This window comes from Mya arenaria, chromosome 14, assembly GCF_026914265.1.
Source record: "Mya arenaria isolate MELC-2E11 chromosome 14, ASM2691426v1".
NCBI classification, from domain to species: Eukaryota; Metazoa; Mollusca; class Bivalvia; order Myida; family Myidae; genus Mya; species Mya arenaria.
The window spans coordinates 39,355,577-39,369,301 of NC_069135.1; the positions used below are offsets into that span (position 1 = coordinate 39,355,577).

Genomic DNA, 13,725 nt, shown 5'->3' on the forward strand with positions numbered 1-13,725 from the left:
TCTTAGAGAAAATGTACATACTATTTAAAGTTTATTTATAAATCATGATATATTATTTTAACTCGCAAAATAGATTTGATTTCAGTAACTTGATGTTCGATTATACATAAAAAAATTGCATCCAAAAGAACATTAGTAACAAAGATTATTTTTAAGTAGTCTGTATATATGTATGCAAAACAACTTATTTGTCTAAATTGCTTCATTTGCTTAAGATGTGTGGGCAAGAGGACGTATAATATATAATAAAGTAGATATCATGTAATGCAACGTACACAACTGCTAGTGATAAAATTTGAAAGCTGTTTTGTGTTTGCGAAAACACAAATAATACTATTATACTTATAAACCACTTTGTCCAATGGCAATTAACAGTTATAATCGGGATGAATGTTTGTTTGTTCATTTATTTGAGATTTTAAGGTCTGCCTGCGCCCTTTGGCTGCGTTATGGCTTGACCCCGCCATGTCGCAATCACGTCTTAAATTGTATGTAAATGCCATAAGATAGAAGTGACAGCAGTTCGCAGACAAATTCGGACATAGGAATACTTGAAGAAACAAACTAAGATACACTAGAACCGGTTGCGATACCCTAGATCCTTGAGAAGAGTAGTCTTGGATCTTTAACGCGCTCGGTGTAAAGCACGGATAAACGGAATTCAACTTTTCTGGAATGAATCAGTACTGTGTTCACCATTTTCGCAGTAGATATTCTTTAAACACCTAGTGATAGGCAATGGAACTTTTAGTACTTACGTCTTTCGGTTTGACGGGGCCGGGGTTTTAACCCTTGACTTTTCACTAGAAAATCCGTGGTGTTGTCTTCATCGAAAACTCGGAAATAAAGCATGCTTACAAAACAAAACAAAACAAAACTTGTATAACACAGTATTTAATACAAAATGCACTTGCTAAAATATGCAGTAAGTTCATAGAATCTGCTTAAAATTGATCAGAAAAACAACAAAATAAACAATCATTAAAATCTGGAATAATGCATTTTCTAAAAATTAGCCGGGAAATGATAATGCCTTCCAAAAGAAAATACAAAATGCTTTGCGGTCGAAGAAATTGAAGAATAAAGGTACATGTATTTATGTCAGCATTTGAACCAATATTAAAAGCAGTTCAGTGGCGAATCCAGGAATTATAAAATTTGTAAAAAAAAAACAATCAAAACAGTGGCAAGGCTCTTGGTATGGCCCTTCGCTTGCCAAGACATTCACCATTTCTCTACACAAAACAGTGTGTATTTCTGATCTGGAATACATATAATGACAGGTGTTTAAGTAATATGCTTTAAATAACTATTGGCCTCTCTACATGTGCATTATCCTTTTATCTTAATGAACAGAATACATATGTTAAAACTAAACTGAAGAGACACAAAATGTTTGAAAACAAAACAGGCCATTTAATGCTAATTTTCAACATTTGCCTAAGGACAACAAAGCAACTAATGTATCTACAGCATATTACACATATTAAAACACCGCAAAATGTACGTATTTTTTGTTATAAATGAAGTAGTACTAAAATGAAAAAAAATAAAATAAAACAATTAAGACTCAAATGTCAAACAAATCTATCGGCACGATGGTTTTATGAAAGTACAATACAAACTTAACCGGATATTGTTCTTTAGTTGAATTTAACAAAAGTTAATTTCGGAATATACAAACATTCAATAAATCACACAAAACCAAACAAAAATCTCAGAAATATCCATATTAATTGTTCGTTAGTGTTGTTGGTGGGCACAGCGTTGGCTATGACATCTGTTCAGCTGAAAGAAAAATGTCATATTATAACTATTTCTTTACACAATAAATTGAAATGAAACTTTTGATTTGTAAAAAAAATATTAAACCTTATTCAAAATTCTCAATATGTACTTGCTCTTGGTTAAACAACTTTGCACAAGTAATTTAAAGTATGTTAACCGTATCCTCATTACAAAATAATGCTCTCTAAACGGGTCGCGGGAGTATACTAAATTATTTATTACATATTTCCTTTTTAACAACCATCAACGATATAGCTAATCGGATTTTTATATATAAATAACGATTTCAAAACAGTGAATGAAGTCAATGATGTACGACTATAAGATTGACAAAAGTTATATATTGAACTTCAATCTAGGTAATACCGTTCTCATACCTTGAGCAAGTAACTGTTCTATTTCCTTCTGAATGTTGTTTAAATTTGCCTTTATTTGATTTACAAGTGTGTGTTTTTCTTCGGTTTTCTTTTCTGTCGCAAGTTCACGTTTTCGTCCAGCAACCATCAGTCCATGCGTTTCTACAATTACGATAAGATAAAACGCTTTATTTTTTCACCGTAACGTGCTACTTTTATTTAAGTACAAAACTAATGACTATTACTAGTATGGGTAAATTTGGATACACGAAAAATATAACACGTTAAAATAAATAAATAGCAAGAACATAGTCAAACATTCTTCTTTTATAGTTGTAATGAAACAAGTTGTGAACATCATTGGATAATATTAGTATCATTCTTTTTCGTGTTAATTTGCTTAAGGGATGTTTTGGGATACCCAACCCGATTCAGCCCAACTTGAACTTTATGCTCCTACACGATTTAAAAAAAATGGTCTTCTACATGTTCAGTGGCAATGTACTCGTAGCATTTCAATAACGACACAACCACTTTAATTGTACAGTGACATTGAACACAACATACCTTCATCGTTTTCAAAAGTGCTAACAAGGTAATTCATTATCGGTTTAAAAGGAGTGTTGGCTTCTCTTGCTTTCACAACTAATGCAAACTCCCCTTCTTTCTTAAGTGCTGTTACTATTTCCAAATTCCCCTTCTGATCCACGTGCGTTGTAGTCACTCCTGAAAACAGGTGATAGCAATCAGCAGAGGGTCAAACCATAAATTAAAACTCCAAATTGAGAGCTTAGCACAAGAAAATGTTACCTACATGTTCAGCCAATTAATTTGCAGATATATGTAATCCAAAAGTACAGTACTAGGATTGATCATTAAATATTTCAACTTTCGTATGTCCGCCTACTGTTACTCGTTCAATACACTCTCCCTGCGTCAGATTTAGCGACGAGAATGTGTCAGATTTAGCGACGAGAATGTGTCGGCCAATGGGGTTGTATTCTAGGTCAGTTAAATAACCTGAAGTAAAGTCTTAGCAATTACGAAGGGCTCGTTCGCTACGCTCATTCCACCAATAATTAAGATTTTACTTCAGCATATCTAACTATTACATAAATGTAACGCATTTATTTTATGTATAGAGTAATAACCGACTTGCGCGAATAATGTAGCTATGCAATGTCATAGAACCCAGTTCCAATCCTTACCTTAATGTTTCAGCGATATGTATATGCCGCCAGACACAGAATAAATGCATACACATTAAACAGTTCGTTATATAACTTATATTATTATAAACGTTGGAGTTAAAAAATAACATGTTTCAAAACCGATTAACTTACCGACGTCGACTTCATCACTTCCAACTATTTCTGAAGAAAATTCCACTTCATCTATCCTGTCAGGGTCGACTTTAAACTTCAGTGTTTCTTTCTTTTCCAAACTATCGGAATACTCGCATTTGAGAGTTGCGTAGTTTTGTGACGGATGACTTAGGCCGCATTCACTTGCAGTAGTACTGAATCCAAATCCCATGTCACCTGCATCAATTGGAAGTTTCCGGCAAGCGGGATCGGCTTCATTGCACCTGATCCTAATCTCGAAACAGTTCTTCAACTCGGCGTCATTTATCAATCTTGCAAAAATCTTCAGCATATATTCGCCAGTGACAGGGAGGCGCACTTCGAGCGAGACGGTGTCTGGCGTCTGTGTTTTCATCACAAGCTGAGGCAGATCTGCTGGGTTGACCCCAGTGAGGTCACCTGTGCCACTAACAAAGGATAACTGATGTTTGAAGTTAACTTCTTTCAGTGTTGAGGGATCACCCATTATATCGATCCAGCAACGACCATTGGTAGATTCGTATATACATTTTTTTCCAGAGACCACCTCCAATCCAAGTATGAAAAGCTGCGGATCAGGTGTGAGAGCCAACTCGAAATCTTTTGGAGAAAGAATTTTGTCAGCGGGAAGCAGCTGCCACTTTGAATTATCCGGAAAGGCGTGTAAGACGTAAATACGCGGGTGGGTGCAAAACCAAAACTCGTCAAATAACGTTATATTTACTCCTGTGCACCCTGCGCTTTCTTCAAACTCTTGAACCAGTTGTCCATCATTTTCCAACACTGTTTCCCCTTCTCTTTCGAAGCCAACCAGGGAAGAGGTTGCCCACTGTGGATTTACCAAATGGTACATATTGTTGCAACGAAATGTAGCCCAACTCATGTGTGGAAGGGTATCCATCGTTGATACTCCGGGAATATACTGCGCAGCCTTTGCCGCACCTTTAATGATTTCACATTCAATGCCTGCTTTCCTATAAAATCAAATGTTCAGTGATAACTTACGACTTTGTTGATAATTTAATGCCAAATATAGTTGTTGTTTGGAACCATTTACCAAAATGACATGGTAATAAAGAGAATTATGTATGTGCTTGTACTAAAATATACAATTTTCAACGTGTTTCGTTACCGACAAAGTTCGTGGAAGATGAGAACACGCGACTTATCAAGTAGATTCTGTAAGTCGCTGTTTACTCTCAGATCAACTTCGTCAACATTTGCAATCCAAACAATTATTCCCCGAGCAATATAGATTTCTTTATTTTCATCGTTCTTTGGGATAACTTCCTCAATATAGTCCAGCAATGACGCCACGGAGGACATGTTGTGACTTGTTATCTGGAAATATATATTAAGCTATTTACATGAAATAACAAAATATTGCAATTTAGCAAACACTGGCTGTGATAATCACAAACGATGTATAATTCGTTTTGACGCTGTGTATATATTGTGTTCTGCAGGCCATGATCAGTAAAAAAGACATCAGTTAAGGTTGCCCCCATTCGGAGCTCCTCGGTCATTTTTATCGACAACAACCTTGGATGTATGCCGATACATCAGTTGAAGTAGTTCGTAAATTTTTTAATTATATTATTTATGAAATGAAGTGTTTTAGAATTGTATTTATTGATCTAAGTTTAAATTGATTGTCAGTGAAGTATATTATTACAAACATAATTAAGATTTCCAACAGTAAAGTCATAAAGTTTAACTGTTAAATAAAATTACTATGTGATCTACTTGCAGCGGACTTAAACGTACCTCTTTTTGAGTATGTAAACCGTCCAAATACAGGTTGTTTTTGATAAAAATGGCCGAGGAGTTCCGATTGAAGGTTGCCCCTGAGTTTTCCTTTTATTTTTGAAATATATGACAAAAGACAACAACAATGTTTGTTTTCATGTTTATAGGAACTGTAATTATTAAATACATACATAACACTGGCATTTTTATTTACTTGTATAAAGAATATTATACGAAAAAAATGTTTTTAAACTTATACATTATTATCATTGTGTTTTTCCCTAACTCAATTGGAATCTGAATCGTTCCCTAATTCACAATTCGAAAGCGGTTATGACGGTAATGCGAAATTCAAAGTTTCAATTATAAAACTGCTGTATTTCAAGAATGATGGTTCGATTATTCGTGAACCGCAATCAAGCACTCACTATGTTATTATAAAGACTGTCTCAGGGCTCACAAAATGGGCGTGGCTGTAATGGCGTTCAAACAATGTACTTATCAAACACACACAATTTTACGTCTGGTTTAGAAGTTAGCAACATATAGCCTTTAACAAGACACCAATACCGCAACGCCACATTAAAGCCGGATTTTTTATTGGACGATGCAATTTTGTAAACCTAGGATTTAAGCTAGTGACCTAGTATTTTTAACCAAAAAGATCCATATTTATAATCATGGGAGATATCGTTCATGCAAATAACCTGATCAACAGAAACTGTTCCATTTGTGTGAGGAAAAATGAACATTTTATAAATACATCAGCTTTTCCAATAAGATATGTCCCAGAGACCAAGTTTTTTACCCTAGATGGCACACTTATATTATCATCTAAGATTTCATGTACACAAATATTTTTAAAGTTAATTAAAAAAAAAAAAAAATATGGGTAGATATGAAATTTATGATTGGGAATTGAATTTAGTTGTTGACTGATATTGATAGGTTTGGTAAGCATTGTGTATGTATGATTTTATGAAATGGTTAACCTTAAATGATAATGGTAAACACTTAAAAGGCAATCCAGATAGCTTTGTGGTCAGTCCAGAAGGTTTCCATGACATCTGTTTTGTGAGGAATATCTGAGACATATATATATGGTCCAAGCCAGGGTTGTAGTCTGTAGTTTCACATGGAGGTGAAGGCTGTGGATTGATAGAGTCCATGTACTCCTGAATATTATGACGGTCTGCACTGGGCTTCAGCTGGTCAATGTTGAAGTCCCCAAGGGCTATCAGTGTATTGTCATTGGCTGGAAGTTGTGTGAGGAGATCTAGGAGACCAGTAAACTTAGCATTTGGTCAACGGTAAACAGTTATCAGTGAAAAACACTTTGTTGACGACCTTAAAGGCCTAGTTTAAGCCTTCTATGAGTGACCCCCCCCCCCCCCCCTTAAACTGTGAACACAACTTCTGTGTATTGATCTTAATTGATCTTTATTAACTTGTGCTGTCTATCAGATCTCTGATCTGAGTATCCTGCTGTGTAGTTCAAGTTTTATTATAGAAAAAGTCAACCCGTTATGGCCCTGAGCCATTAAACAAACACACAGGAAATTGGCCCCTTCTGTGACGCCAGTGCATTTAACAGGGAATGCACAGCAGGGGATCATCATGCCAAACATTCCTTATACTAGGTCTTAATTCCACATGAACAACTTAACCATGTTTATCATGCAGATTGGTAACACTCTGAGATTTGACCTAGTGACCTAGAATTTGACCCGGGGTGACCGATATAAAAAATAAGCAAGATATTATGCAGACAAATATTCTGACCAAGTTACATCAAGATATGAAAAAAATGTTTAATTTATGACGTAGAAATATTTTTCCTAAGATTTGACCTAGTGACCTATATTTTGACCCGGGTTGACCCATATTGAAAATTATGCAAGATATAATGCAGACAGGCATTCTGACCATGTTTCATTAAGATTTGATAAAAACTGTTAAATATATTACCGTGAAATAATTCTTCTAAAGATTTAACCTAGTGACCTAGATTTTGACCCGAGATGACCCATTCAAGGTAACATGCCAACAAATACTCTGATCAAATTTGATAACCATTGGATAAAAACTCTTACATAAAATGAAAAGTTTAACGCAGAATTGTTAACGCCCGCCCGCCCGTTCCGTTTTCGCCATTCTATAACCCGTAATTTTTCGATGAAAAATTCGGCTAAAAATAAAATGGCATATCTTTGTCATTCATATTGAGCCGAAAACAATACGGATATTGTTTGTAGCATTTAGTATATTGTCATGAAGGGTATATGACAATTCTCTAAATGCAACAACTTAATTATCTTTTAATATGGTTAGAAAGGACATGGGACAGAACATTACCAGTTAATGTAAAAGAATCACCTATCCGACCCCTAGGCCTAATCTGTCGGTGTATTCTATAACAGTTGGCAATGTTTCAAGCTTATCCAAGCAATTTGGCATTACAAGTTGTTTAAAAAATATGTTGTTTTTCACTCCCTCTCTGACTTTCATTGAAACTTTATTCACAATTCGATTTTCACAAGGGTCATTGCCCCCTTCATTCAAAAAGTAGAAAGAAAAAAAAATTGTTTGGATTTTTTTTTATTGATTAGATATAATTACTAAAAGCTTAAAATATAAATAAAAAGAATTGAATACTTGTACATGTGTACAAACCTTCTTCATATGTTCATCCATATTGTAGAAGGAAATCACTCTCTCATCATATGTATATAACTTTGCCATCTTGTAAAGACGGTGTATTTTTGTAATTTTCACCAATTTAAAACCATCAAATTTCTCAACATTTCACAAGTCCATTTGTTAGTGTGTCGTGCATTTTCAACGTTTTCTACTACTAGTATGTAAATCTAAATATCTGTCATATTGTCTACATTTTAATCCTTAAATTGGTTTCTGTTGATTGGATACAACTCTATTGGTTACATTATCTTAACTATCAAAGGTCGCCTTATTCTTTTGTATTGTTGAACGGAATTGATATTTTAACTTCCTCCTTCTGAATGAAAATGATATAAATCTTATGATGTACTCCGCGATCTTATAAGAACAATGTTAATTAAGTTGGATTTAACATGCATACACTTTAAGAATTTTTATATAGGATTGTATCCTATCCTATTCATGTGCTTCCTATTAAATGGGATTTAAACAATTATTTTAATATAAACTTAGATTTATTCTTTAACATCAAGGAGAAAAATACAAATTCGAGCGCCGCTCTGTTTCTTCCTACATTGTATATTCATTTTCACTGACATATGCTTACTTACAGGCATTTTTGATACATATATTTTTGTGTTTAAACAGTTTAATTATGTTTACAGAATTTGCTTTCATTAAATTAATGTACGATCATACATTAATATTTGCACCATAATCATATGAATATACTGAATATATATTTGCCAAAGCATTTATATGTCAAAATTGCTATATTCGCTCTAGTTGTGTAAAAAATAGGACATTGCAACCATTGGTGATAAATTGGTTAAAATTTCAAACTGGTGTGTGTTTCCGAAAATACAAATAATATTATTATACTTGTATACCACTTTGTCCAAAGGCGGTGGACAGTTTTAATCGGGAAGGTCAACTCCACTATGTTTGAAATGCATGTTTATATGAAACTAATGTTTCGTCAATGTTATATTTGACAACCGGCCCTTTGTACTCGCTCATGGTGATATCTTCACCGAACAATCGGAAATAAAGCATGAATAAAAAACAAACATGTGCAATGAACACAATATGTAATAGCAAATACGCAGTACAGCGATTCTCCAATAATTGACGCAATTTAAAAAAAAATTCTGTCTCCAACATTACTAGAGCTATAAAATGTACAAAAAAGCTTAAACACATCTAATTAAGAGTTAAAGAAGTTCTTTGAGATGTTTTTAGCTGCTTAGCCTAAGTTTTGTAGTTTAAATACTCGACGATTATCTTTTAGATTTATCTGAAAAACGATTATAACCACAAAAACCTGCTGTCGCTTGTCCCATTGAAGATATTTTTTAATAATAAAAACAAACTATTTCAGTGTTTTCAGAAGATTTTTCGTATAAAATCAATAAAGTACCCATATATGATTAGGAATTGCAGCAAAAGTTTTAGTAAGAGATCAATATTTTCCGCAAATCTTATCAAGTAGGACTGTCGCCGAAATGTGACTATGCTACCGTAACGATTTTAAACTGGAATACGACAATCCTAAAGTGTGTTATATTCTTTTAAATCCGTATCCAATATAACGTCCAAATACTATATTTGGACTAAAATTTATAAATAAAACTCCTACGGTAAAACAATTTAACACAAATGATTTTATTTTAGAAAATACGAATGTCGCGTTTAAAATGCTATGCCTCCGTAACGGCCGTATATAATCCAATGTACTTTATATAAATCAAATAAAGATTGAAAAATATTGATTTGTATTTCTTGAAATGAAACAGAGTAAAATGAATGCCATCGGCATACAAAAGTGACCAGTGTGTATCGCAAAAGCCTTATTTCACTATGTTCCCGTAACGACTATTTTCCGTAACGAATCGATTATCCTAAATGCGGTACAGTATTTGGTTCAAATAACCGCGAAACTCTTTATCTCTTCAAGACCTCCGCTGAAACGTCATAATTATGTCTGCAAAAAATGTAAATCGACTTTTTGTGATATAATACGTTAAATAAAGGTAAGTGAAAATCACTGTACTTTTTTATTATGTTAATGTTCAATATATTTTACTTGTATAAGCAGTTTTACAGGTGAATGCGAATGCAAACATTATTTGCAGAAAAGAAAAGGGTTGAAAGTCGCAAGTTGGCGATTTTTATATAAAATTTTACCCGTTTTAAATATCCGTAACGGAACATAGTTTATTATTGTGACATCATAAATTGATGTGATATATGCATCTTATCCATTGGTTGTTGACAATTTGAAATATAATATTGGTTTTAAACATGGAATAAATATTTTAATGACAAAAGAGAGCACCGATAAACAAACAGCCACAACAAAAATGTTACGGAAGCATAGTATTTTAATAGCTTTTTTGTCCACCGTAAAACTAATATTCAGAATGTTTATTAAACAGGTTCAAATGAGTTTTTCATGAGTAAGATGTATGAAAATGTTGTTCAATATGACCTGGAAATCTAACATGTTTTGCATTGTGTATTGTAAAGTTGCAGCTTTCCGTTGCAGAACATAGCAAATTTGTTACGGAACATAGTACTAATAAATGCTCTGTTTAGAATGATTTTTTTTAATTGTACAATCCCAAAATTAAATCGTAATGTTTTTTTAAATTATTTAACAGTTTATTTATAATAATGATGATATTGATAATAGTTATAATGATCATTATATTGAAGTTAATACTGATGATGATGAATCATGATTTAAAAAGTTAATGTGATTATTAATACTAAGTTTATAAATTGCACTGGTTTTCTATTTCAGAAGGGCACTATCAAATGCCGAAAGACAACGAAAATGGAGACAAAGGCAGAGAGAGGAAAACTACGAATCATACTTAAGAAAAGAGTGAAGAAGAAAACAGAAAAAGTATGTCCCCACTGATGAGTTATCTGCTGAAAAGAAAGAGCAACGGCGACAAAAAAGAGGACTACAAGAAACATTATATAAGAAAAAAGAAGAAAGCAAATAAGTCAAGTGAACACGAAAAGGTTTCTACTAGGACCTCTGAAAGTTTTAAGTTAAAAATGAGCTTTTTCTGGAAATAAGGGATTAGGAGTAAAGAGAAGGTGCAGCAAACATTACGAAAGGCTTACAGGGATCTCGACGGACTTAGAGATAAATGTGAAAAGCTGGAGAGAGACAAGAAAAAGCTGCAGAAACGAGAAGAAAGAGAACGTCAACGAGAACAATCATCTACTTCTGGAGAGAGTATACATGCAACCCCAAGGTCAAAACCAGCTTCCATGCTTAAGAAAGCAGGCATACATGTAAAAAAGGGAAGTGCTGTTCGTAAAAGGTTAATTTTTTGGAATGCAGTGATTGATGCAATCAGGGAAAGTGCTAGAAAGAAGAAAACAAAGAAAGACATTCATTTTCAAATATCAGCCCAGATATTGACGAAGTACAGATGCATAAACAAGATCAGCGAAGAAACGATATGCAGGCTGATCTGGCTCCATGCTGGTCGTAAAGCCACTTATGGTTTTCTCATGGCACAGCTCATATATATATATATCCGTGTTGTTGTTGTTGTTGTTAACAGATACTTATGGTTTCTTAGATTATGTGAAATTGTGACAATGATGCTTCAATGAAGCTTGTCACTGCAGCTCTGCAGGTACAGCTACCAAAAACATTATAATTTTTGAATTCATTGTTCACACATTTGCAACATTTCCAGTCACCTATGTTCCGTAACAGAATGTAATTATGTTCCGTAACAGAATGTAACTATTGTTGGTTAAACATTTGTGGAGCAACAGTTGTTTGGCAACGTTACATTAATTAAAAGTTATGCTTTATTTGTGTTCTGCTTCTATCAAAATATAAATTGACCACCTTCATGACAGTTCTTGTTTGTGCATTACATCTAAACAATGGCAATATTTTGTTTTAAATCTTTGCTTATACAAGCTTTTCACATCCCGAATATACAAGTTTCAGAAAGAGATATGGTATATACAATGTTATTAAAGTTAACCATTGATCTTTATTTTCCCAATACCTATGAATCAAATCATTTAATCTAAAGTGTTAGTAAAATAGTATTTCCAAAGATATTCCGATGATTAATATATGTTCCGTAACGACGCATTTTAGTAGGTAACTTCATAAGGTTTCCGTAGACAAACGGAGTGAATGGTGTGGGTTAAATTTCTACACAATTTGTCAGAGGTATTGAACTTTAATAACAAAGTAAAGAAATCGTTATATAAGAAAGTCAGAAAAAAAATTTGCCCCAAATGTGCGTCAATTACGGGAGAACGGCTGAGTAACGTCATTTTATCTGCACAATATTGCAGCACAACAACATAATACAAGATAAATATTACAGAAATCTGCAATTATGCACATTCTTAAATCAGAATTATATGATCAGGACTGCGGCCGGGACATGCATGATACGTTTTACTTTGAGGATCAGGATTCAAACACGATTGCGTGGTCATGCGTTGTCTAACAGGTCGATTAATGCTGACACGACCAGCAAGTTAGACGCGTCTGCAAAAGTTGCCAGCGTTTAACATTTAAGATTGCTTTGCTGACTCAACGTTACGTTACCAGAGAAATATAACTGATAAAACCAAGGGAACTTTCGAGGCGGTGTTAAACTAAGCCTGCTCGTTTGTGGTCAAGGTTCACTAATTAGATTAAAGCAAAATTTAGAGGTTTTGAAAAGTACATGATGTTGCTTAATTATGTGGCTCTTAAATCGAATAAGAGATCTGCCTATGCTACTCGTCGATTGATATATTGTTTCCAAAACAAATTTTGAAGATGAGACCGTTTATACAACAGGAATATTGGCTCATTGTTTGGGACATACCTTCAGTCTTTTATTTCTGTTTTCTTTTACACCACGATAGCAATTGTGAATCTGTACAAATAGCTGTTTGTGGCAAGTTCTTTGTCCGAAAGGGTTTTTGCGCCTGTAGTTGTTTATAACTACGTCTGGGACGGTTTCTAAAACTAGACAGTAATTCTGAAAGAAAGCCATAAGGCAGTGTAGCACAATTTACTTCTCTTGCTATTTTAAGGTAAGAAATCACTACAGTTCCAATATATGCTTTTGTCAATCGACCAATTTGCATGCAAGATAACACTGGTTTTTAGTGCTTTACGACCCCTAACGCCGTTTTGTGTACTAAACATTATTTAAACAGCATTAGAAAAATTATGTTTCTCATCAGAATAAAATTGGTTGAATGAAACCACTGTGTATTCGGTAAAATACAAAGTACATGATGCGGTGTACGAGGACAAATAATGCGGTGAAAAGGTTAACAATATAAAAATCAAGATCTAGCATGTTTAGCCTGTTTTGAAAGCACAAATAATCCATTTTCAAAACCTAAACATATTCTTCACCAAGTGCATTTCTTACTGATGTCTTTTCTGAACTTGTGACATCCGGGGCGAGGCCAGTTTTGACGCAAGATTTGCTGTCCATGCTTCTAGATACAAGTCAAAATCACTCGATTTTAACAAAATGTCAAGGGTCTGTGCCTAGGGGTTTCAGACAAGAATATTTTCAAAGATTTCTCTAAACATATAAAAAGGTGTGGTCCCGGGGCGGGGCTTGTTTTGACTCAAGGGGCACTGGATAATGTAACACACCAATTAGCTAAGCTTCAGTCCTCATGGTTTTTGCCATGATGATTTTTAAAGTATATCATGGCAACCAGAATTCTATGGAATTTTTTTTTATTATTATTTTGAAGGGGCACCTTAAAGAACATTCCTATAAAGTTATCGTGGCAGTTTA

General features: G+C 33.9%; 1 protein-coding gene across 1 annotated transcript; it reads right to left on the reverse strand.

The window, feature by feature from the left end:
* Window positions 1-898: 898 nt before the first annotated feature.
* On the reverse strand, window positions 899-8,147 carry LOC128218430 (lim and transglutaminase domain protein ltd-1-like). The gene is made up of 6 exons (XM_052926093.1): window positions 7,910-8,147; window positions 4,620-4,828; window positions 3,488-4,461; window positions 2,712-2,870; window positions 2,166-2,306; window positions 899-1,788 (listed from the first exon to the last, which is right to left on the reverse strand). Exons 1-6 carry the CDS (start codon window positions 7,976-7,978, stop codon window positions 1,772-1,774), a joined length of 1,569 nt encoding a protein of 522 aa, XP_052782053.1. The 5' UTR covers window positions 7,979-8,147; the 3' UTR covers window positions 899-1,771.
* Window positions 8,148-13,725: the final 5,578 nt, after the last annotated feature.

Excerpts from the sequence above, each read along its gene's own strand:
- LOC128218430 (XM_052926093.1), bottom strand. The coding sequence starts at position 7,978 with ATGGCAAAGTTATATACATATGATGAGAGAGTGATTTCCTTCTACAAT. Across the intron at positions 4,462-4,619 it reads ATCTTCCACGAACTTTGTCG|GAAAGCAGGCATTGAATGTG; the intron begins GTAACGAAACAC and ends TTGATTTTATAG. Across the intron at positions 2,871-3,487 it reads AAGTGATGAAGTCGACGTCG|GAGTGACTACAACGCACGTG; the intron begins GTAAGTTAATCG and ends ACCTGTTTTCAG.